This window comes from Protopterus annectens, chromosome 9.part0 (assembly GCF_019279795.1).
Source record: "Protopterus annectens isolate FY-2018-M chromosome 9.part0, PAN1.0, whole genome shotgun sequence".
Taxonomy (NCBI): domain Eukaryota; kingdom Metazoa; phylum Chordata; order Ceratodontiformes; family Protopteridae; genus Protopterus; species Protopterus annectens.
In genome coordinates, this window is record NC_056743.1 from 1,237,419,425 (window position 1) to 1,237,447,154 (window position 27,730).

At 38.3% G+C, this 27,730-nt stretch overlaps 1 protein-coding gene across 1 annotated transcript in view; it reads right to left on the minus strand.

The window, feature by feature from the left end:
• Positions 1-27,730, minus strand: part of LOC122811966 (V-type proton ATPase 116 kDa subunit a3-like) — a gene marked incomplete in the record, with an annotated part of 518,494 nt that overhangs the window by 184,744 nt on the left and 306,020 nt on the right. The window contains 3 exon segments of the mRNA XM_044084165.1: positions 6,054-6,144; positions 7,441-7,598; positions 10,293-10,432. Of these exon segments, the coding sequence (XP_043940100.1) occupies positions 6,054-6,144; positions 7,441-7,598; positions 10,293-10,432 (389 nt within the window).

A 27,730-nucleotide genomic window follows, 5' to 3' on the forward strand; every position in this document is an offset into this window, starting at 1 on the left:
GCCGTTGCAAACAGGTGCTTTCTAGAAGTGCAAGCAATGTTGTATATAAAGGGTACCACCTAAAATCTATAAATAAACATTTCCCTGATTTTGTTAACTAGGTAAATCTAATGAATTAAGAACAGTAACATGAGTATAAAAGCTACATAAAACAAAACCTGGGGAGCTTTTTTCCAGAAGTAAATCAAAGTAGGCAGTTAGTTTTTAAGAGATTAAGAAAACATTGTTTGAAGGAGAAACCGTGATGAAATTTGGTTTAACATAGGAAGTCCACCAGACAGCATCTTCAGGCTGGAATAAATCCAAAGGCCTTTAACATGCAAGACAAAAAGCAGTGACCACTTTAACTCTGTGCAGTCCAGGTTCTCATTTCCATTGATAATTTTTTGACCGTCTCCCATTATCACACCACCCTTTGCTGCTGTTTTCACTTAGTGCTTGCTTCCATTTAGATGACTAACAGTGCTACAAGTGGATACTTTCTTTTTATTGTTGCTATGGCTTTCCTCCAGGTGTCAGTGTTTACTTCTCAGATGTTTTATTTTACATTAATTTAACCATGTTACACAGTAGTCCTCCAATTAAAGCTTTTTTTTTTTTTTTTTTTTAAGAAGTTCATCTGTTAAATCTTACCAAGTCCCATTACCTAATTCTTTCATCTGAAAAAGATAATTTTTCTCAATATGCTGCACCACAAACATAGTGAAAAGAAACAGAACTGGGTCTAGTACTTTACTGACCCCCAGGTTTTCATCTGATTAGACTGCATTTAGTATTCTCTGTTGATTTCATTTAATTTCAGGCTCCCTATTGCAAATCTAAGACCCATAAGTGCGGGATGTGGGATTACCAAAAAATGCCAATTGACAGGAGAACAACTGTCAATCATGTGGGGTTAACTTCTCACACTCCTTGAACTGCTATACACCAACTCACTCCAAGACGAATGTACCTCAGAGTAAAGGGAATACTCAAGTCTATGACAATGGATCAAATAGTAAAAAGATTGAACTGCTGTAAGAATGAATAGAAATCCATTTTGTGGGAGGCTGTGTCCCCACACCCCCCACTAAATATACATATACCAACTCAGAGATCGCACTATGAGGAAAGGGCAAATTTTCCAATTTTCACTGTACCATGATCTCAGATAATGGATTTCTATGAACGGCATTTTCGTTCTTACAGCTGCTAGATCTTTTTACTATTTGAACCATTGTCATAGACCCGAATACTTAAAGGAAGAGCAATCATGGGCTTAGTGTACATGCAAGTCCTCAATTTTCCCTCATTCAGTCTTGTTATTTCAGGATTTGCACGGAGTTTTGGAATATCAATTACCTTGATATTGTCCTCTGTGACCCATCATCTAGATGATGTTGCACAATGCTAAAGACTTAGGACACTCATCATACAAGTATGAATTTTCACAGACCTTGTGTGTAATATCTTTACAAAAGTTAAAGTAAACTATATCCATGCTCCCTCCCCTTCTGTTTATGGAACTTGTTATCTAGCAACAAACTGGATTTTTCTGCCCAACTCCTGCTGATCTCTGAATGACCCGACATTCTTGTGCCCGTTATGGTCATGTGCTTTCTCCAGTATAAAGATCCTGCAGTCATAATACAGGCATTTAGGATTTTCTGAGAGTGTCCTACCCACAAGCCTCCAGAACACCTGATGGCTAATGATACATCTACAGGGCATGTACTGACATGTCTGCCAGTCAGCTGTCCATATGCACCTTTCCCCTTATGTGCTGGTCACTTACTGCAGCACCCTCAGCTATCACCAGTGGGCAATGGGAGGCACCAAAGCCTCCATTTCTCTGCCACAAGGAAAAATCTCTGCTGCTACCCTTTCAATCTCCCTCACTATCTTTCTTCGGGCCAGAACTCTGGCACCATAGCTGCTAAATGAACTTGCAAAGAATCACTTTCTGTCAAGTTCCTGGTATTTAAGAACTGCTTTAAATTCATGCTTTACTGGGTCCAGAATCTCACCAGCTTCCAAACATTTCTTATTCACTTCAGTAGTGATACCATGGTTTTTCTCAGACAGAACTGTTCAAAAGTTTCTAGTCTCCATCTTGCTTTAGTTCTTGTAACAGGAGAGACTTATCTGCTCTCTTCTGACCTTCAGGAACCGTATCCTCCGTCATTATTTACAAAGGTTAGTCAACAGTATTACCTGCTCTTCTTTTAGTTCTTGGAGATGTTGGTCTAGTCTGAAACACTGCTAGCTGTGACCATCCACAATAGCCTGCATCCCACCCTACTGATTGAATTCTGAACAAACAGGTAAATTGCAGATGGTTTTGCTGGGAGAACTACACCTAGTTGCACTTGTAATATGTGGGAGCTTTGCACAGCACCCCAGTTACTACAAATCCTAATTCTGCAGTTGCTCTAGGTTGGAGAACATTTACATTACTGCAGATTATTGCAGCTTGGGGTAATATACACAGCTGAATAATACAGATATAACTTGCACTGAACTCAGTATTTCAGTGCTTGAAACAGCAAGACAGTGTGAACAGTCAGTCAGGTGGTGGTACAGTGGTTAGCAACATTTCAAAGCAGTTTCAAGAATTATTATGTGAAACCATGAAGCCCATTCAGATTTTCCACCTTAACCTCCTGGATTTCTTTCAGGACCCACTTTTCTGTAGAGGATTGAGATTACAACCCTTCCCCTGAACACTTTGAATGGATTTCGAAAATCTCACCATTTTTCCATTATGGTTACAGACCAAAATTTTTCATTTTTGCAGCTCTTTTTTATCTTGTATGTAATCATTTCGTTTATCTTTACTATAAATATTTTTGTCCTCCTTTGCTCCCTTGTGCACCATAGTAAAATATTTCAGATTAATTCCTCACCAAGCTACCTCCTCAGTCGTCTTTAACCTTTACTGTTTTTTTTTCTGCTTCTTTCTTTTTGAAATGACAATTCCCTGCTGTAATCCTCCATTTTTCTTTATATTTCTGAAAGGGTGCATATTTTGGATTAATCTTTGATGTTGCCTCATTTAAGATAAAACATTTTCCTTTATTGTGAAAGGCACATTGCTTCTATTAACATTTCTGAAGTATCCACTTTGTTTTCCCTCTGTGAATTTGTGAACATGTTTTGGAACTTTTCTAAGGAACATTTTCCCAGATACTACACTCTTTGAGGTCCAGAAACCTTAATATCAATTAAATTCAACTCAACTCATGATAATGAGAGTCCTCTTCCAGGTAAAGTATCCTCGACTCCTCTGCCTAGTTTTCCTGATTCACTGTGTTTTAAATGAAACAATTTTCTGCTGTTATCCCTGTTTATTTCATTACATTTCCCAAATGCTAAATACTTTTATTTTGATACAGTCTCATTTGTGACAAACTATTTCTTTGCATTTTTAATTTGAGTATGTTTGCCCATTAAATCCCGTGGCTTTTGTTAATAACAGGTTTGAGGTAACCCCGTTTTCCCTCTGTGACTTCATGAACATTTGCTAGCACTTTCCTGAGGAAGTGGCACATTACTACAGAGACTACACTCTTGAAATCCTAGATGCTTACTAACTATTAATACAAGGTGACCATTTTGTTACAGGACCTAAACTGGGGCACTCCAGGAAGCCAGGTCTGCAATCAAATTCTCCCAGCCCCCATGGGAGTGGAGATAGGGCAACCATATTATCTCACATCAGGGTAGGCAGGTTGTCCTCCTGTCCTTCACCAGGCACTGTGGGGATGCCACTCTGTGAATAGCACCACCAAGGAGGCAAGAGACCACATGCCAGGAGGATTGAAGCAATGCACATTTGTCGGTGCCTGGCACCGTGGGGGTGAGAGACTGAGGTGTGCCACAAAAACTGCAGAGATGGGGGGACCCAGAACTATCTCCCTTGCAAGTTTGAAAGCCCTAGATGCAAGGCAAAGTGGAGAACCGGTGTCACGGAAGTCTGGATGAGGGACTGTCTGAGGCTTCGTGGCCCAGCAGAGTTCCATGAGGCTGGGAAGATCCCCTGAGAGGCTCTAAGATCATGCATGACACTGCATGTCTTGCCAGCAGTTAGGAGATATATAACCCTGGAAAAGAGCGCTCTCTCCTGGATAGAAATGGAACCCCAGAGGGGGTCAGTCCCAATGGAAGTCTGGAAGGGATAGAGAGAGGTGGAAAGTGACAGGTACAGGACAGCTCTCGCCTGGGTGAGGGGGTATGGACCATGTCCCCCCTGGAGTGGAAGTCTGGAAGGCAGAGAGGCGCAGATAGTAGCAGGGCTGGGAGAGCTCCTGCCTGGGTGAGCAGGGTCAGCCACAGCCCCCCATGATGGAAGTCCTTAAGGGAGCAACTGACGGACAGTGGTGGGGCCTGGAGAGCTCGTGCCTGGGAGAATGGGGACAGGCAGAGCTCCTCATGATGGAAGTCCTTGAGGAAGTGCCAAGGTGGATGGCAAAGGGGCCTGGAGAGCTCCTGCCGGGGTGAAGGCATCCAACTTCACCCCATAACCGACAGCATCCTTGAAAAATCTCTAAGTCCCCAGAGCTGCTTTGGATGGGAAAGCAGGGCGACTCTGAAGCCTTCATGAGAGAGGATATGCCCCTTAGCAGCTGAGGGGAGTTCCATAGAAGTGGAGGGGAATTGGAGGGAAGCTCCCCTGAGAGGGTCTGAGGGCAAGAGTGAACCGGCATGATTTGGCAGCCTGCAAGAGACATGCAGGCGGCAGAGTCCCCTGACATGCGGGACCACAGCTGGAGAAGGTCTCTTGGCCAGGTCGAAGGAGAGGACTGTAGGGTTTGTCCCTGACAGACATCAGTATGGGAATGCCAGGCAGATGGGTGTATGGACTGGAGAGCTCCTGCCTGGGTGAGTGACGTCAAGCAGAACCCCACAACACATGTCCTTGAGGGAGTGAGTGACTGACGGCAGCAGGGCCTGGAAGGCTCATGGTAGGGCGAAGGCATTTGACCTTACCCCATACCCAATGGCATCCCCGAAAAATTGCAAAGTCCCCAGAGCTGCTTAGCATGGGAAATCAGGGGGACTAGCCACTCTGGAAGGCCAAGTCACCATTCAGACAGAGTGGTCTAAACTGGGACATTTCTGTGTCCCAAAGACAATGTTTGGATTCTGGGACAGAGACTTCCAAACTGGGACGGTCCTGGAAAAACTGGGACCGTTGGTCACCTTGTATTAATATGACTTGTGCCCACTTCCAGATAACAGATCCTCTTCCTTTTCAGTCTCTGACAACAGATGAAAGCAAACCTTTCTAATTTAGGCACTAACACTAGCTGTCTGTAGCCCACTTATTTAAGGTACAAGAATTAATCACTTCTAACATGGCTGTGCCTGTACTACACCACTTAATGTATGGCAAAGTGCACCCCCCGTATCAATAACTCTCCTTCTTCTGCCATCCCATGGATATTATTTTATCTTTTTTCTTCAGATGATGAGTTTGGTATTTCCATTCCCCAACATGATCCACTATTTACTTGTTTTTCTAAAGTGAGCACATCCCATCCTTTAGCAAGAGTTTTCCTGTCTACTGCACTGGTTTTGCTACTACATGATGCATCTTAGATGTTGGTATAATACAGCTTAATAGTAATTTTAGTTTTCTACCCAAACAATTGTCAATGTTACTGCATTAATTTATCATGCCTTACTATGTCATAATTGAAAGAGACACTATAAAGTCCATAATTTCTCTAGAAGTTTTTGTCTCAAAGTCATCGCTAGAAACCAGCACTGCCCAGTGATGTGACTAAGCAGATCAATCAACTAAAACAAAACCACACACACACACACACACACACACACACACACACACACACACACACACACACACACACACACACACACACACACACTACGGCTGATGCTCTTCATAAGGATGCCCATGAAAGTGGCCTACATATCCGTGTTTAAAGTAGTTTTAGCACAAGATGCAGGTTTCTCCACAGATCATGTCTTAAGTGCTTTCATGAAATAACTTCAGCCTGGATATACCATTTGCATAAAAAAATAACATGAAGAAGAGTAAACCATCTTACTGGGTCAATTCCAAATGGGTACGGGCTTGTGAAGACCCCAGTAACGTTCGGGTCGAGTGTCAGTAAATTGTTTCCTTTCAGAGTGTTAATCCTAAAAAGAGATAAAAAAATATTTGAGAATGAGATGATCAGAACATGATGCAAAGTATGTGCTATGGGGTAGCAGCGAATACAATTTATCACTGTGCAGGTTGGCACCCACCCACCCACAGATACACGTGTGCGCGCGCGCATACACACACACAGACACAAACACAGACACACAGACACAGACACACAGACACAGACACACAGACACACAGACACACAGACACACAGACACAGACACACAGACACACAGACACACAGACACAGACACACAGACACAGACACACAGACACAGACACACACAGACACACACACAGACACACACACACAAGAAAGGAAGACGTCAACTAGGCCCCTTAGAAGTTCTTCATGGAGCAGGTAGATGACAGCAGTAGCAGTTGCAGTGACATAGACAGACTGAGAAAATATCTGTAACACTTGAAAACTTGCTCTTAATACATGAACTAAGAGACTATATATGAGGATGCCTGCAGAAAGCCATACAAAGCCTGTCAATGATTATAAACTTCAGTAGGCCCACGCAGTAAAACATGAATAAACACATGAAGTCAGTACAATTGGTTACATGCAGTCTGTGAGAGCCACTATTCATCATACAAAAGTGAACACAGACTACCATGGACACAATACAATATTTAAATATAGATAAAATGGTTGGAGTATGGAGATAATCCCCCCAACACACAGTATGCTTTACAATATAGGATAGCAACTGACAATTGGTTACGGTTAATCATACATCAAGAAATTAAAAAAAAAAAAAATAGTTCCAGTCATCATATTGCAGGAAGGCCTGTTTGTTTTTTGGGATTCTTTATTTTTTTATGTAGCACTAACAACTTCAAACACTGTACATACAAATCCTATGGGCATGATCAGCCCTTTAAGAAGTGGCATCACTCTACAGTACAGCTGAGAGTAAATGGATGCCTAGAACTAGTCTTCTGTAGTGGACTTATCTCACGCCTTTTCCTCCCAAGGAAAACAGACAATCAGCCCCTAGGCAGCAGCTCCACTTGGCTCTACATGAGCTGGGCCATTAGTTACATCAGGATCACTAATGAGATATGTGAAGGCCTTCCCTTTGCACTGGTGGGCTGGCATCCAAGGGTGCTACCATAAACAGAGGATAAAGCCACAGCTCCTTTCAATTTTATTTGTGTATACGAGTAAAATTCTTGACAATAAAGAAAAGGAAATCAAGCCTGCAATAAAGGAGCAAGTAAAATGTTTTTGGGTAACTTCCTACATGAAGAAATAGAAAATGTTAAAAACTTACGTCCAGTCTCCTTTGTCAAACATGCTGGAAACATTCCAGCCTGATGCAAAGATGGTTGTGGGAACACTGAAGCACTCATTGTAAATAAAACCAGTGTAGACAGAGAAGGCACCCATCAGTAATATGAGGTAGCGCCCCCCAAAAAATGTGTTCCAGATCTGCAGGAAAAGACAGAAAATTAGAACTTTTTCCAAGTCGACAGAATTAAATAAATACACATCATGATGAGATCACCCTCCTAACTTCTAATACAGACTGCCCACTTCAAATGTTTATAGTAAAGATCAGCTTCTGTGGGTTTGTATTAAGTAAAAAACTTTACCATAACTCTTCTAAAACACAGTCATCCTGTTTCTCATCCTTGTTTTAGCTGCCATTATATTCTGCCCCTTTGTAACCCAGAGCTGTCCTTCTCTTAGCTCCCTTTACTCATACTGAATCACATCCCCTTATGTAGCTCTGCATTCAGGGTTGCTGGCAGTTCTGGAATAATGAAAAAAACAGTACTACAGGTTGTGACTGCTAGTTGACAACAGTGTAATCTTGAACAAATCAATTACTTGACAAACAAAGTACTTTAGAAAACATAAAGGTACATTATCAGTGTAGTGAACATATTCAAAATGAAGCAAACTAAATTCATGTAACTGCAAAAGTCTAGATAAACAAATAGGTCTTGAGGGGGCTTTCTAAATGTGGACTCCAAATCTATGGTTCTCATTTGAAAGGGTAGTGAATGCCTTATGACCAAAACATGGTGGAAAAGGATTCTCTCATGTTCTCACATCAGGTCTTGGAAAACATTAGTAGTTACATTGTACTCCGCACTACCCCAAGATTATGGTATCCTTGCAAATCCCATTCATTAGAAGTAAACTTGATTACTTTGGCACAGATACAGGCTCTGCTACAGATAACACACAAACACGTGAAAGAAGGAATCCAGAGGACAACTGCCATGTTAACAAGTGTTCAAATTCTTGTTCACAGCATGACAAGCCAGCACTGCTTGATGGAGAGAAATCATCTTGGGTTGGGCAATCCAACAAATGGTGTAAAAAAAATCAATCTAATGGCTCCTGTTTTAAGGAAGGGAAACAGATTTTAATTACAAATGAGAGAAGCATGGCACAATGGTCTGAAAAAATACATCAAGGGGAATACCCAAATCTTTAAAAGAGATTTAAACAAATGATCAAAGGCTTGATAAGCAGGATACTAGCGGATATGTCATCTGCCTAACTAAGGGTGTGCTGCCACTGACATCATCTGCTTTTAGACCAAAACTCTCTCACTTCCCAACCTCTTTTACAGCATATTACATTCTGCTGCCTCTCTACATTTTCCCATCATGATACAGATGATAAAATATCATGTGTAAGTTAGCTATGCTCCATTCTCTGTTTATGGATAATAACCTGCTTTGTGGTAACAAGTTGTTACCTATCTTCCAGTCTAGTTTGCATCTTGATGATTGTGTATACACACACACACTATATATATATATATATATATATATATATATATATATATATATATATACATACATACATACATACATATATATATATATATATATATATATATATATACACACACACACATATATATTATACATATATACACACACAGACAGTTACACAGATGGACAGACAGACACAGACGGACGGACAGATACACAGACGGACGGACACACAGACGGATGGACACACAGACGGATGGACACAGACACACAATTGCAATGAAGTACTGCCAGATTATTTCAAGTTTCCACAGTCCCAACACTTTAACATCCTCATAATTCTCTTCTGCTGTCCCAAACAAATTACATGTTTCATACTTTTTTCATAACAGCATTTATACTTTTCTTGGGTAAAGATACCGATGTCTATTATCCAGTCCACTGGCCAGTACTGGTCCATCTAATTTGAACACTTACTAGATCAGAAGAATGACAGAACTGGGGGGAATCACACATACACAGCCCAGGCAGGAAAAGGGTTACTTATCTGACTCAAAAATGATGTTAAGTGACATGAACATGAATCGGTTAACAGTGTGATTGTTTTCCCACACCACATCCCATTAAGACTTTCACATGTAGTTTGACATTTCTGGTCTGACTGATGCCCTTCTTCCCACCTAAGCATGTGCATTAGTACAACAGATTTTGCATCTTCCTTTTGAAGTGGGCAGCAAGCAGTGGTCATTTCATCCATACATCCAGCCATCCACAAACCTTTTGCCCCCATTTTTGCACATGGGGTCAGGATGTCACATCAACAGTGATGAGTATCTAGACTCAATGCTTACACCTACCCCCCACAACATCTTCAACTGTCTTGGCATACTTTCATAGCTCAGGTCATTAGAATTATATTCTGAAAATTTATAAACAACTGTCCTTCATCCATTTCTGCTGACCAACTAGCCCCACTACTCACCTAGCTACTAGAACCTCCCCCTTGCTGCCTGGCACAGCTGCTGAGGAGGTGACAAATCGAAGAGGGAGTAATAAATGCAGTGGAAGTGGGCCAATGGTACAGTGTTGAGTGCTGGTTGGGATTTTTCTAGCCCTGGCAGTGATACTGACAAAATATGCGCCACAATATCTCAACTCACAGTAAAGAAGAGAGATGTACTTATTTGCATTAAGGGTCTATCATTCATCAGCCTGGATCCTCACCTCTCCTACCAAGTAGAAGGGCAGCCCTTCAGTCATTTATTCCTTTATTCTCCTCTTAAGAAAACACTGTTATAATTTAGAAATGGTTATCTAAAGAAGGTCTCAAGTAATATGGAGTCTGTACACTCTTGCAGCAGTGCACATGCCTCTTTCTAGCATGTTCTACCTCATTGGTGGAGTTTTTGACTTTCGGATTGTTCTCTTCCACGACCATCCACAGTGCAAACATGAACATCAGCAATCCATGTCCCAGGTCACCAAACATGACAGCAAACAGGAAGGGAAATGTGATGATGGTGTAAGGTGCTGCAAACAGAAAGAGAAGGTAAAGAAAATATTTCAGATTTCTGAACTAAGATCGGTTTTCTTTCTAAAGTAGCTTTTGTTCTGTCATCTCAGAATGCATCAAAATTACTGCAACACAGAAAAGTTATTTTATTAAGCAGAATAATAATAATAATTAAATAAAAACACAAGACAGTCAAGTTACATACTTGATGCCAGTTAAGTTTTCCAACCTTGCCACAGCACACAGACATCATTACATTTTTTTCAGAATGAAACTGAGCACACCATTTTATGGTTAAAAATCTAAAATAAAAATTTACTTTTTTTAATAAATATAATTATCTAAACAAACAAGAAAGTTTTACATATTTTTCTCCAGTTCTGCTAAATCCCCTCCCCATCAGCAGTATTCTTAGTTTCCTGTTCCTGAGCTCCATTATTGCTTTATAGATTACACTGTAAAACAAGGACTGAAGAAACATCGTTCCTCCTTTAGCAGTATCCCAGTAGAATATGGCACTATTGCCTAAAGGTTAAGGGAAGGAGCTGTGATCTCAAATAATATTTTGATCACATGACATAGGCATCTAGTTACCAGTCCCATAAGAGTGAACCCTGTTACTAGGTGCATTCGCAAATTGGATTATTACAAATAAATTGTACAAGGGATTTGGGTGTAACCATCAGTGACCACTCCTTAGTGTGCTGTGGAAGAATGGGCAGTACTATAACTCCCCTCCATTCTCAAGTGATTATCTACTAAGATTTCAGTAAAATTACAGCATCTCCATGACTCATTATCTGCCCCCTACTGATTAGGGATCTGTATTCCTTTTATACAGCCACCTGGGTCAACAACACTGTTAGTGTCAGAATACTAATCTATTAGTATTGGTTTAAACTATGCCTGATCAACTCAAGAAGAGTAAAACAGAATAGGTGGAAGTCTGTCAAGGAAGGTTGAGACAGTCAAAAGTATGGGGACAAAGCTTGGGGAAATATAAACGCTAACCTCTCTAAGAACAAGAGGTAAATGCAACTATTCAGGAATAGGTGAGGAATTAGAGAGAAAGAAAAATAGTACAGCCTCTAAGGATAGCAAAGACCATGCCTGGGAAACCCTGAGAAATGTGCGAGAACAAGTCACACAGGTAAGGGGTAAAAACACAAACTCTATCGCATATCTTCTCCAAATGATTGTGGTGTCTAATCAATATGTTATTTGAAGTTTGAGGAAAAATGCAGCTAAATGGACTGAAGAAAAGTTCCTTCTCAGCAGTAGAGAATGGTATGAAATCTGTACCAAGGTCACCACACTAAATTAGTTTTAAGACGATCTTAGGAGGTTACCCTCCAAAAACACGTCTGCATATAAAACTCCATAACAGTAGCCTTGCTGAGCTTTATCAGCATTTTTTAAGACAAGATAAGAAGAAAAAACAGTACCAGGATAAGAGGTCATTTACCATGAACATAAGGTTGAAAAATGGAATTTCTGTTCCCAAGCCAAGTGACCCAAATTCTTCAGACAACTGCTGTTTTGTGTTGTAGCTATCAATACTGTCAAAAAAACAGTAGGTGTGGTCTCAAACAGCTCATTGAACACATTAATAGTGGAGTCTTAACCTGACTTCACCACCATCATGACCATTCTCTGCTTATGTAATTCAGGTTTTAGGCAAACTGATGGAAGCCACCTTACTAAAGGTAGTTTTAACTCACTTAATGTTTTCCATTCATTCAGTCATATAATCCTTCTACAGTGGATGGAGGTATATACAGCTAGCTAGATAGTCATACTGGAAACAGTGAATTCACAGCAGCTGTCTAAATCAGCTACTGCTGGTACAAGTACACTCCAAGACCCCACAAATGACCTTGTATTTGGGAATAGCTGGCTTCAGACAGTCTACTGAAAAGAAGTGTGGTGTCTAGATATATGGGAGACAGATCATTGCAGAAGAGAAGTGGTGTCTAGATATATGGGAGACAGAGCATTACTGAACAAAAGTGCGGTGTATGTACATGGATACGTATGTATACAGGAGTTAGATAATTCCATGATATATATACATATATATATATATATATATATATATATATATATATATATATATATATATATATATACATATATATATATATATATACACACACACACACACACACACACACACACACACACACACAGAAAAAATACCATTGACTTTCAAATTTGGAATGTATGACTTTCAAATTTGGAATGTATGACTTTAGGTCGGAGCACTCATTCACCATAACTTGTGCTTAAGAGTTCTGTATTTAGAATCTGTATATATATATACACACACACACACATATATATATATATATATATATATATATCTATATATATATATATATATATATATATATATATATATACACACACACACACATATATATGTATGTGTGTGTGTGTGTGTGTGTGTGTGTGTGTGTTTGCGCGCGTGTGTGTGGATATGCACTAAAACATAACAGAATCATAATAAAAAATTACATGCAAATAACTCGTTCATTAAATAATTCTTGGACCTTATCTCGTGAACTTGGAACTTTTTTTCTAGGAAACATAATTCTGGGTCTGTGCCAAAATATGCACCTCCTGGATAATTGCAGTTGACTGTGTGATCTGATGACTGACCAAAATCAATGCATCCCTTTCCAAAAGATGCACTGACCTTGAAGGTGATTATCTTTAAATCAGGTGGTATGGGAAGACTCCAATGCATAGAATGAGAAAGGGAGAAAATCATCCACACACACAAAAAGGAAACATAAGATGAGCAATTTTATGAAGTATCCTTTTAGAGAACTGTCTTCTGCATCCTTCAACAAGCTTATGGAAGCTGTAACATGATTTGGGTAGCCTGGCAACCTTATATGTATGCAATAAACTATTCACCGGCTTATCAAAGACTGGGTTAGATGCAACAATGAACAGGTCATCAGTGATTCTAATCAAAACGTAATTTATGACTTCAAATTAACTGTACATAAGTGTGACCACATTTCAATACCAGGGAATGTGTTTAGATACTTAAACCTCTCACCTGATTTGTCATTTACCACATGTAAGCTTTAAGCCGGGCATAGCTTCATGACTGCCATATGAGTGCTTAGTAATGACACTCATTATTACGGACAAACACTTCCTGGCTGAAGGATTGTCATCACCCTATCGCCATAATTCTATGATGCACATGAACATCTATGGCCTTCCTGAAAGTCCATTCATCTTGTTTCAAAGTTATTACTGAAGGCATTGTGAAAGTCAAAGCAAACCATATCCTGTCCTTTGATGTGGTTCTCCTCTTAATAATACCATCATGATTTAGTCCTTGGAGCCCATCCATTACCCCTCTGTCTCAGTTACTTTATCATCTCTAACTATGGTCCGCCTTTTGCTTTGAGTATGGATCTTGACATCACATGTTCCCCACATCCCCTTAAGCAAAGCTTTTAAAGCAACTTTTCAAATGTGTAGCTATATGAATTAAAGTGATAAGTCCCTTTCAGCAAAATTAAGAATATTCTGTCTGGTGATGCAATTAGATTAAAAGATATTACTCCTGACTGGTGACCTCCTAACCCCACAGGGGGTAGCTACTGAAGACATTATTACCTACAAAATCCTTGAGGAATTTGGATGGATTCCTCTCTCCCCTGCATACTTTAGTGGCTGTCTTACAAAATGAACAAGTAAGCTAGTATTTGCTGCCCTGTCAGCTTCTTCTCATCTCCTAAAGTTAGACAGTCACTTCATAAGGTGGCTGTACTCCCCAGCTAGAAGTATGGGCTGCCTATCTTTGCCTCAGCTTCCGCCAATAACCACTCCTATGTATGGACTCCTGTATAGCAAATCCTGCAGGTTGGCTTCCAATTAGAGAAAGGATGGCTCTTGATACTGCCAGCTTACTGTTTTAAACAGCAGGACGAGAACAACTGTAATACCCCTGCACAGATGCTACTCTTTTCGTGTTCGTCATTTTCCGTGCAGTTCCAGATTTGTAGGGCTTTTACATTCTCCCAAATCAGAAGCAGCCTAAAGATAAAGTGACAAACTTATCAAGGTTTGGTTCTTGGTACCAACACCTATCTAATGTCAGCAAGATGAAAATCCACGTGATGCGCTCTCTTTGCATACTATAGCAATAGAAAGGCATTCCGCCATCCACTGAGGTGTATCCTTTACTGTGCACTCAGTCTGAGGTTTGAATTATTGTATCCTAATTACAATGACCTCCATTATTTGTACCTTCTGATCACAGACCCATTCTACCTCTCACTCTTCTGTCATGTAATTAAATGGGCAATTTCTTATTTCTCTCTAGGTCTCTGCGTTTAGTTAAAATTTATAGGTACTACACATTTACCCATTTTGGATTGTATACAATTTATGGTTTTCACATATTTGTTTCAAATAAGCGATTAGTTGGGCTGAAAGAATCCAGTGCAATCAGCCCAGTCATCTTATCAAATGAATAAAATTCCATACTGGGCATGCACCTGAAAGCAACTCTACACACAGGCATGAGTTACTGAAATTATTAATGTTAGCAGAAGTGGGGAAGCCATTGGTAGAAGTATTCTCTTCATCAGCAGGAATACAGTTTAGTTATACACTTCCAGTTTTTTCAGGAAAGAATTCCAGCACTAAAGACAAATACCTTGCCTACTACAACAATGCTACAAATGCACATGGGGAAGCCTTATACTCATGCCATATGATCAAAGACCGGAACCAGATGCCAGCTGCCCTCAGCCAACCTCTAATGCAAAAAAAGAAAAATTTCCATACTCATTTCCTTAAATCTGTAGTCTGCTCCTGCTGTTCCTCCCCAGATTAATTAGTTGTCCCCCCTACTACTAACTTATTTTAAACCACAGAGGTTATCCTCTCAATGGCAACTCCAGAAAGTTGCTCTTTTCATAACTGTTGATATAAATACCGAACCTTTTCTTTCCTCTAACCATGATCATACAGATTAATAATGCAATCTCCCTCACCTACTTATTACACTCCGTTGTATAGATTATGTATTTTTGTATAGACCTCTGTCAGCATTTAGCTCTTAATCTAGTATTCCTTCTCTTCTTGCACTCCTGTTCCCACTCTTCAAATGGTGTACCCTAACTACTTCCTCTACTATAATGTGACGCTTTTACTCTTCTGTCTTTGACAACTGCTTCTTGTCACATTTAAACTCCTTTTCTAAACTGAATACTTAATTTACTCACAAAGGGTCTGCTATTATCTCTTTATGCGTCTTCTCACAAAATGTGTTTCTGGAGCAGTTCTCCCCGGGTCTCTTGTATAACCCAGTCAGGCCTTCTCAGTCAGAGACGTACCTGGCTGACTTACTATTTTGTGCTGGTACCATGAACTTGCGCCCCATTCCTCCAGCTTTAAAAGTGAAGAGAGAAGAGCAAGGACTATTACTTATTGCAGAAGGCCAACTAGCTTCCTACAGTACAAAAGGCAATCCATGCACCCCCACCCTCAGCTCTTCAAATGGTGAAAAAAAAAAAAAAAAAGGTCTTTGGATTACTGCAGGAAGCTGATTAGCTTCCTACAATAAATCCGTCAATCATGCGATACCAAAATCAAATCCCCCCTAGCTCTCAATTGGAGAGTAAAAAACACATCTTTTGCCTTACTGTGCAATTGTCTACTGATAGTACAGCTGTCATTCCACAGCTCCAAGCATAAAAGAAAAAACAATAAGAAAAAAAACCTCGGAACTCAAGTGACTTTCTGTACTGATATAGAAGAACACTTTGCACCTAGAGCAACTCTTTCATCTCAATCTTGCTGCACTACTGAACCTGCTAACCAAATGCAACCAACCAACCAAATAAATAGCCAAGAAAGGTACATGCAAGCACCTGTACAGACATTCAAAGAGTGTCAGAGTACACATTTGTTGAGTGACTTACACAGCAAACGAGATTCCCTTCAGAATGCATATGGGAAATGACCCCCTAAAATGTAGGGCAAATGGCTACTATATGTTGAAACTTGTTTCTCGCTTGGGTTAGAAAATTACTTTATTGCACTCAGAAGACTCGTCACATCTACTGTACTGCTCTAACTGTAATGACAGGTTTGGGTGGGGATGGGTAGTCTGATTATTTTTGTGGGTGACCCTCCCAGCCACAGAAGCCAAGCATTCACAGAACTCATCTGCCTTGTAATCACTAGCCGACATACATTCCTTCCCACTTTATTTTGGTCAGAAGTTGAAATTTGAACCCTCATTCTTTATAGTTATTCTAGCGTGTTCACATTCCCTGCTGTACCACTTGGATGAAGTACTAGGTAAAAATGCAGTATGGAACTGATGGCTGATAGTGCTTGTGCAACCCTTGAGGAAAAACAGATAAAAAGGGGTGAGATAACAGTGGGAGCCATTTAAGGCAGGGGGAAATTAGAAACCTCAAAAAAATTACCTCAAAAAATGTATATAGATATATATATATATATACATACATACATTTATATACATATATGTATACACACACATTATACATATTATACATATTATGCCTTCAACCATCGATCAACTAGCTCCATCCAACACCAACATCTCTACGTTCAAACTCCTAACCTCAGCAACTTCAACCCCTTAATTTGTTCTAACATCTTTAAACAAATTAACTGGTAATCTCTAATCACTCTCCCACTCGACGACGCTGTTGAGCATTTTAACTCTATCTTCATAAATACTCTTAACTCCCTAGCCTCCCTAAGAAATAAACACATCAAAGCTAATTCTGCCCCATGGCTGACCAAAGAAACTAAACTAATTATGCGTCACAGAGACAAATCCTGGAAGCTCTATCTGCCTTGCTCCAATATACCCAACTCCACAACCAAGTAAAAAAACTTATTACCAAGTACAAAAAAAACTACTATAATAAACTACAGTCCAACAACAATAAGAACCCAAAACAATTCTGGAAATCGGTCAACTTCCTTCTCCATCCCGGATCGTGGAACAATCCCTGCCCTGACCCTAATCTGACAGTGAACTGAACTCCCATTTCAACACCTTCTTTACTGAATCCATAGCTAAGCTAACTAAAACATTCCCAAATAAGAACCCACCTAACTCCCTCTTCACAACGCCCAACAACCCAAACAACAATCCCCTTAATTTCCATCTCAAACCTGTTTCCACCATTTTTATAAAAAAGCTTCTATCCAAGCTAAAGCCATGCTCTAATGCTCCTGACAACATTCCCTCCTCCTTCCTCAAACATGTAGCTGAAGGTATTGCTCTCCCAATTAGTATTCTGATTAATAGATCCTTAAATGAGTCGTACGTACCAAAACTGTGGTGTTCAGCCTACATTCTACCTCTTCTCAAAGGAGGCAAAAACACCACTATTTCTAACTCCGCCCCATCGCTTTACTCTCTCCAATATCTAAAATTCTAGAAAAATGTGTCCACCACCAACTTTTACCTTATCTAATTCAGAATCACCTCCTAACACCCACCCAGCATGGCTTCCGTCCTGGCCACAGTACCATAACTGCCTTACTATCCTTCCTAGAAACTGTCAATCAAGCATGAGATTCTGGACTCATTGTATCCACAGTACTGCTAGATCTTTCGAAAGCCTTTGACACCATCTCCCATATGCACCTTCTTCATCATCTGACTAACCTCAATCTCTCCCCTAATACTCTATCCTAGTTCTCCAGTTACCTATCTGACAGATCTCAAGCTGTCAAATGGAAGAACTCCTCCTCTTCCTTCTTGCCTACACCTACTGGCGTTCCTCAGGGGTCCATCCTTGGACCCATGCTTTTCAACATCTTTATAAATAACCTTCACACCGTCATCCCTGACACCATGGTCATCCAATACGCGGATGACTCTACCTTGGTCTGTTCCGCCCCGAACTTTCCTGAACTACTGACCAAAACTCAATTAGCCTTTTCCACTACAGAGAACTGGATGCACCAAAGCCACCTTTAACTCAACTCCAATAAATCTAAAATACTAATTTTCCTCCCCTCCAAGGTTTCATCCTTGGACAAAAACACTTTCAATGTCCTAAGCCAAACTAACACTGCCATTGAAGTGGTCCCCTCTGCAAAACTCCTTGGCATTACCATAGATGAACACCTCAAATTCGATATTCGCATACATCAAAACATAAAGAAAACCCACCAAAAGCTAGGTATGCTATTATAGGAACAATCATTTTCTTTCCAACTCCTCTAGGCATACCCTGGCAATCACCTACCTCCTACCTTCCCTTCTATATGGAGCCCCTCTTCTAACCAATTTGTCTGTTACCAACACCTCTAAGCTTGCTATAATAAGATATCTAAATTTGCCACCAAATCCAGATCATCAACTCACCACTGCCTCAGCCTACAATCTCTGAAATGGTTAGAACTCCCTAACCACCTAGACTATCTGCAACTAACCACCGCTCACAAACTAATATTCTCCCCTGATAAATGCCCAGCCTTAAAGAACATCCTTCCTCCATACATCCCTAACAGATCACTGAGACCTGAACACCAAAACCTAATCTCCATTCTCAAACCCAAACGTCCCACTGGCCAGCTTCTACTTTCCTTCTCTCTGGGTATAAAATGGAACTCTCTGCCTCCTTCTCGTAGGACTATACCCAACACTGAATCCTTCAAGACCCAACTTTTCCTTCACCTATCTTCCAAATGGAAATGCTCCTGCTTTCACCCCACATAAATTCTAGGGATTCCCCACTAAGCTCTCCTTACTCCCACTCCACTATACTCTCGTACTTATTCTTATTGCTCCAAAGAACCAGAACTAGCAGACTTTGACTCCAAGCATGTAAATATTGTAATCATCTGAAAAAAAAAATGTCTGTTGTTAAACTGTCTCATAATGTATACTGCACTTTGCAATTCTTGAATGTATGAATCCTACTCTTGTATTTCACTTTGTAACCTTTATTTGTTTTTTGTAACCTATATTGTATTGTATTTCACTTTGTAACATTTATTTGCATTTTGCAACCTTTATTGTATTATATTGTTCATGGAACCTTTTCTCCCCGGGCCTCCACTGAAAATGGGCACTTCTTGGCCCAGTGGACTTCCCCGGTAATCAAACTGATAATAAATAAAAAAAAAAAAAAAAATATATATATATATATATATATATATATATATATATATATATATATATATATATATATATCACACACACACACACATTTACATATACACACACACACACAGATATATATATATATATATACACACACCACACACACACACATATATATATATATATATATATACATACACACATATGTAATACTGGATAAGTTATTGTCAGAACTGGATGGGTTGGGACTTGAAACCATATTTCAACAAGCACATGTTGCAAATAGATCTATTACCACCTGTAACATGATGTTCTATAACAATATACAGCTATGAATGAAAAATTGTGCTGTGATGTGCTTTATATAGATTTAACTTCAGCATATGACAGGGTTGTGCACAAAACACTGATCAGTAAAGTAGTACAACTAGGTATTGATGTACTGTTGATAAGATGGATAGCTGCACGGCTTATAAATAGGACATGGCACGTATCACACACCAACTGGACAGGGGGAATCCTTGGTTACAGTCAAGGTGTCCCACAGGGCTCTGTACTAGGCCCTTACTTGTTTAGATTGTATCTTTCAGACCTTACGTTTTCATCTGAGGTGTTCCAAGGTTTATATTTTGGCGACCTGAAATTGGGTAAACTGATTACAAGTGTTACAGATCAGGCATGTCTGCAAAATAATTTGACTAAATTGACCATTTGGGCACAGGAGAATATGTTGAGAAATACATCAAAAACTAAGTATATGAGATTTGGGAGACAAACTGAAAGGTGAATATTTAATACAGCACACAGTGATTGAAACTTTAGACTCATTTAAGGACCTGGGTATATGGGTAGATTCAGCTATGAGTTTTTCTAATCATATCAACCAATTGGCTAATGACAGTAATAGAATTATAGGTTGTATAAAAAGATTTATAAAAAGTCTAGGAAATCAAACATAATGAAGTCATTGTTTGTTAGTTACATTAGACCCAAACTTGAGTATGGCATAACAATATGGAAACCCTATAGGAAAACAAGCATGAATAAACTGGAAAGAGTACAGCAGAAATATACCAAGGGCATCCATGGATGTGAAAATCTAAGTTATGAAAGACTAAAATATCTGTACTTGTACAGTGTGGCTTACAGACATTTAAGAGGAGATCTTATTCAGGTATATAGGGCATTTAGAGACAACTATCTCTGGGAATGTTTGGGGTTTATCAAAAAGTACTACAGAATCGTCAGATAACCTATGTAGAAGATTCTGTAGGAATAAGAAGTGTACTAACTGGTTCTCTGACAGAGTAGCTGATGCTTGAAACAGACTACCTAATTACATTAAAGCCAAGTACTAGTTTAGATATTTAAACACAATGAGTGGTCTCTGTGCCAAAACCAGTAAACTAATAAACAAAAAGAAAGGCACAGTAATCCAGCAGTTGTATCCAAGTCTTTAATCCACACCAAACATGGAAGGTAAAGAAACAGACTCCACACATAAAATAAATAACGCTGCAACAAGTATCCTTTACGTTTTTGTCAATAAACTTCCTCAGAATAAAATAACCCTAACAGGTCTGTCCTACATATACATGCGTTGTTTAAAAATATCCAATAGCTTCATCCAACTAATTAAATACAATTAATTAAATGAGTTGAACGGTATTAAAATATGAGAGGGAAGAAATAATGTACTGTAAAATTACATATGTTGTTAAAATCACTTACAAATGATAAGTAATACATTTAAAACATATAAGTATATATGTAAAAATACATTAAAGTTAATACAGGTTTTAAAATGAGTTTGAATACTATGATGTGTTAAAAGGTTGTATCTCCATCATCACCATCTTGTAGTGAAATATCATAAAATTTTCTAAATATATGAATTTGGTTTTAGACTAGGGATAAGGAACACACTCTTATACCCCATGAACATGGGTGATAAAATCATAATAAATGTATTGCTCCTAATATAAAAATGTTAAAATGTTTAAAATATCTTATAATTTTGCAGATCTTAATTTCAGAACAGGTTTTAAAGAAACCATTTCATTTAGACCAGGGAAACTACTGGCATCTAAAATTAGTTGCCAATATAACTCCTTGTACTCCAAACGAGCTTCCCACGGTCCTCCCCTAGGGTCTAAAGGGACCACTTCTATAACAAAAAACTGAAATTTCACTTGGTCACATACTAATGTGCGTTTGTATAAGGCATTGTTAACACTTCCTTTCCTCATATCGTAATTATGCTCATACACCCCTTTGCTTCAGTTTTCTTTCGGTTTTACCAATACAGGAGTCACATGCTTCACATACTGCAATGTATACTATGCCACTGGTATTACAATTTGCAAAACCCTTTGTGGTAATAAATCTACCTCCGCTTTAAGAATATATTATCACCTTCCTTTACATTGCCACAATAAGGACAATTTATACACTTACATGTCCCTCTTTTATTAGTGTTGTGTAGGCCATAGTTAGCTCCCTCTAGAATGTTCTTAATGTTTCATCCTTTTCTATATACCAATCTAAGAGGTTGTTCAAAATTCAATTTTAAATCTGTTAAACTGGCAAATTTGTTCCATTCTTCATTCATAATATTCCTAACCAGATTACTCTCCCCATCATATGTAATGGTCAAGGCTGACTGGTACTGTTTACTAGCCAGTTGAGTCTCTCTGTTTGTGTTTAATGTACCTACTATAGCAATGGTATTTCCTAAAATGGGTGAAAATCTAGTTGTCCTTACATTACTCACTTCACCAATAACATTTTGTAAAAGATCCCCTAGGTAACCTCTTTCCTGGAACATGTTTGTGATAAATTCACATTCTTGTTGAAAATCATGCTCATCCGAAGTCATTCTACTTGCTCTCACCAACTGTCCTTTTACAATCGCCTTCTTTAGATGTGGTGGATGGGAGCTGGTGTAGTGCAAATATGCGTTAGTAAAATTTCCTTTCCTGTAAATTTTGGATTTAAAATCCAGGTTTGTTCTCTGAATATTCATGTCTATAAAACAAAGCTCACAATAATCAACATTGTAAGTAAACTTTAAAAATTCAGTTGTACAAGAAATGAATACATAAAATTCTGAAAATATTTCAACAGTACTGTTCCAGAAAAGACATAGGTTGTCTAAAAAACGTCCATAATAATTCCAACACTGTTGGAAATCAGAATTAAAAACAAACTTGTTCTCCAAGTATAATAAAATGATGTTAGCACATATGGGTGCACAGTGTGCAACCATTGTCACTACTTTTAATTGCCTGTAGTACTCGCCCTGAAAGTATATAAAATGATTCTTCAGAATTAAATCCATGAGTACTAAACAAGTGCGGAATACTTTAAAAGGGATACTATTTTTACTTTCAAGAAATTCCTCAAACCAGGCTAAACCTGTGTCATGAGGAATACATGTGAACAGATCTATCACATCTAAAGTAATAAAAATGAATTATTCTCTTTAGTGTTGTCTATGTGTCTTAAAAAATCCCAAGAATCTTATAAAATGTTGAGATGATCCATCACTATTTGTTTCAAATGGACGTCTATATACTTTGCTAAAGGAGCTGTTAAAGAACCTTCAGCCAAGACGATAGGTCTTAAGGGTGGATCTCTGTGGTTTTTGTGGACCTTGGGTATACCAAAAATGGAGGGAACGTTAGGTTTCTCAACATTCAGATAATTAAAAGTTTCAAAATCTTTAAGTCCCTCTAATACCAAATCATTCAAACATAAAGTAAGTTTCTTGTGTGCTATGTTGAATTAATTCACGGATACCCTCTCATAGGTATTTTCATCATTAAGCATTTCAAACATTTTAGCTTCATAAGCAATCTGGTCCATCAAAACCACCCCCCCCCCCCCCTTATCAGGCTTCATTATCCTAAGACTTCTGTATCCTAAGACTTCTGTTTTCTTTACATAATTCTAAAACATTTAGTTTTTCATTAGTAAGATTTGAATTCACTTTATTGTATTTGAGTTTCTCCTTAATTCTTTTTCTAACAAATTTTCAAAGTTTTTAAGCTGTGGATGTAAGGGCGGGTTAAAAGTACTCTTCTTTCTTAAGATGTTAGTGTCTTTTTCCTCTCAGTACTATTAAAAAACAACTCTAAATTCTTTTGTCTAATGAACATTTTCACATCCACTAAAAGATTAACAATATTAGCTTTGACCCTGGGAGTAAACCTAAATCCTTTTGTAAATAAGTTAAAATGGGCTTTAGTGATAGGAATGCCAGTGAGATTAAATATATTAAAACCTTTGTAACTAAAAATACAATCATTAATATTAATGTCTCTGTACCTATTGTTTCCAATGTGTGTTCCTCCCTTTCTGATAGTAATTTCCATTTCTGTAATTTATAGGTTCCTTTTTCTTTAACCTTTCTGATCTCCTGGGGGAGGGAAATTGTAAAGGTTCACACGTGTTATAAAATTCACTTTGATAATCATTCAAATCCTTATGTTTATCAATATTATATCCATCATCTCTGTAATTAAAATTTCTGTTCCTTCCCAGTATTTTAGGTTTAGGATATTGTACATTGTTGTTGCATTCTGTTATTTCTCTTTAGACCTTTCTAGCCTTTCTTTCATATACCTTTACACATCTTGATTCAATGTCTTTCAACATTCCCTGATACTTAACCCTCTAGATTTCTATACCAAACAATAAATCGTTAATAATTTTCTAGTTAATAATTTCAATTAAAGTATACATCTTATCCATCTCACATTCATTATTTTTAATTATAGCTCGCATAATATCAGCTCCGCATTTATCAAATGTGGCGATCAAATCTTTATGAAATTGCGAGCCTTCCACCACATTATTCGGGTACTTACAAACACGTAGGCCTTTAGGGACAATGTTCAACTGTAAACAAGGTTTTAAATATACATTGTCCATTTCCCAAGATTTGTATTTAAATAACATGTTGTCCATTTTTAAATCATTTCCACATAAGTATCGTTGTGGCCATTAGCTTGTAGTCTAAACGGTTCTTTAAAATCAATTTTAAAGTCAAGTACATCTTTAAAGTTAATGTTAGTACCTACTAGTTTAGATATTTTTAACAGCCTGGACATTTATTATGGGAACAAGTGTTTTGGCATATTGGCAAGCTAGAAGTGTTTTAATGCACATGCTTGAAACATTTGTATGTATCTATGTATGTATGTATATATATGAGGTCAGAAGCCGCAATCTCGCAACAGGATTTGAGTGATATGATGTTTTACTTTCAAGAGGCACCTGCTAAGTTACCAAAACATCTGTGGAAATTAAAACTGTTTTGTCAAGTGTTACCACTTGGTTTGATGTTTCTGAGTCATGATTTTCTCAAATGGAGGACTGGGTTAGTAAAACAAGAACCTTCTAGAACAATCCTTCCATGAAACAGTGTCTGATCTAAAGGCAAAAGTTGATGCAATGACTTGATTAAATGTTTACTAGAGTCTGTTCCTTAAACTAATTAGAGTTAATTGAACATTTTATACATTTCTTAGTATGTCTGGAGGATGAAGATGTAGTCATTTGAAATAGGCACGCCTGGCTGCTGAGCTTATTTAACTGACATTTTTATGCAAAACATCTTAATTTTCCAAGAAATCAAAGTTGCGCAGGCTTTCAGCTCAAGCAAGGACATTTAAATAAAAGCATCAGTTTAATTTATCTTATGCAGGATCCCCACTAGATATAAAGCAGAAAATAAGAAATCTTGATAGGGTTGTACAAGTCTTGACTGTCCAGATTAAATTTCAAATGCAAATTCCATTGATTTTTAACTTTTAGGTTTGAATGGGCAGCACTTTTTAGTTAACGGGCTGGATGAGACCTACAAGGTATTACCTTAGTACTCTATGGGTAGTTAAGTGAATATTTATAGTTCTAGTTAAAAATAGTTCATTTTTCATTAATACATTTTGATAATGTATTACTTGAGTGAATAAAGGACCAGATTCATGGATGCTTTTAGGATCAGTTAAGTCATCGTAACCCTTTTAGGAGCAATTAAGTAACGTTACTTACAGATCTTGTTAGAGACTGCGGTGGTGGTGCTGCGGTAACATTGTCACCTCAAAGTAAGACATTGTCCTGTTCAGTTCTCAGCTAGAGCGTCTTCTGTGTGGGAGACATGCATGAATGACGTACCTTCGTTGAAGGCTGTGTATCAGGGCTGGCAACTCGGCACATAAAAATCTACTGCCAATCATTAGTGGACCGGAGTTCCGCTGTGGCAACCCTTAACCGGGAAAAGCCGAAAGACACAAAAACTTACAGATCTTGTTAGGATAATTTGTTTAACAGTTGAACGTTTACTATCTGAGTGAACAAGGGAAAGCATGACCTTCTAGAACATCCCTGCTTTTATACACAGTTATGTACTAAGATGACTGGATTTATGGTTATTGTTAAAAAATCTTTCAAATATTACAATTCCAGACTGATGAAACAATTATGTTTGCAAGCACCATATGAGCTGTTCATTTTCATTGCACTTGCTTGGATTTCTATATCTTACACATAGAATGCACAACTTTGTATTTCCCCTTTTATTTTATCTGCTAGGCTACTGACTTGTACTCTTTTAGTTTGTTTACACCTCCTCATTAAAAATATTTTTTTACATCTAAACAGTTTATGCCATTCATACTATGAAGCCAGGTGGCTTCTAGTTACTGTTTTTACATTTGTTACAGGCTGAACTTCTATTCCATAAAACTCAAACATTTCTTTTTGAATTTATGGATGCATGGTTATTGTTGGTAAATGTTTACTCTGGGGAGCTAGGAGACACAGTGCACTACACCTTGAGTGATGTAAGTGATGCAATTTGAGTTTAGAGCTTGATTGGGTTTGTGCTTTAGTATTAATGTTAGCTTTACAACACTTAGATTTTCATAAGTTTATTCCTTCCTTTGCAGAAGGTTCACATTAGGCCAGCTGAGAATGGAGTGGGGCTGGACCAATGTTTTTTGGAAGCAGGATTATGGGATAATTCAATTTCCACTTAACATTTTTACAACAGACCAGCACTGTTTACATATTAAAATTCATCGTAGTATACTAGTTCAGGTTTATTTAAAAGCCTGAACCCAGGGACTACATACAGCAATGAGTAACAACATAGACATAACATATGTTATCAGAAAAACAAGCATAAAACAAAATTAAAACAGTAACAACTATTAATTAATAATTAGTATTATTAGTAATAATTATCAGCCATGTCCAACAAGTGTCTTTAACTCCCATTTAAGTCTAACTAACGTGGATGAGCTCCAAAGCCAACCAAGAAGATGATTCCATAATAAAGGACCATGGTAACTAAGTGAACAATGACCAGAAGACTCAGGGTTGCAAAATGGAAACATAAGGAGACGCTGTGAACTAGGATGAAATGTCTGATTTATACCTGTGCCAAAGATCTAATAGGTACGGTGGAGCAAGATTATCAAATGCTAAATAAACCATAGTAAAGAACTTGCAGATGATCTGCTGGCTAACAGGAAGCCAATGCAGGTTCCACAGAATCAGGGTAATATGGTGATATCTTGTTACCCAAACAAGTAAACAAGCTGCATAATTTTGTACCAACCGTAGCTGAGCAAGTTCTGATTCAGGTAAACCAACATAAGGCATTACAATTATCTAAGCACGAAGAGACCAAACACGCACCGCAACCAGAAGATCTCATTGAGGGACAAAGTGCTTGATAAGCCAATGTTCTGCTGATGGAAACAAGAGGATTTCACAACAGCAGAGATCTGGTCTTTGAGTTTTAACCCATCATTAAATATCACTCCACAATTGCATGTCTTTGACACAGATTTAAGTTCGACACCCCAATAAGAGATCTCAGGGGACAAAACAGGAAGGGGAAGAGTCCAGTAAGACAGAATGGACCATCAAAGCAACAGTCTCAGAGGTGTTGAGTTTAAGCCTGTTATTGATCATACAGGTCATATGAAAGGGAAGTAAAAGCAGACACAGAATCCTGAAAATGATCGGTACAGCTGGGTATCAGTGTAGAAATGATGCTGCAAACCTCAAAAATTAATAATGTTACCTATTGACAAAAAATAAATGGTGAGCAGTAAAAGGACCAAGACTGGAGCCCTGTTATATCCCATAGACCAAAGGGTGTCTG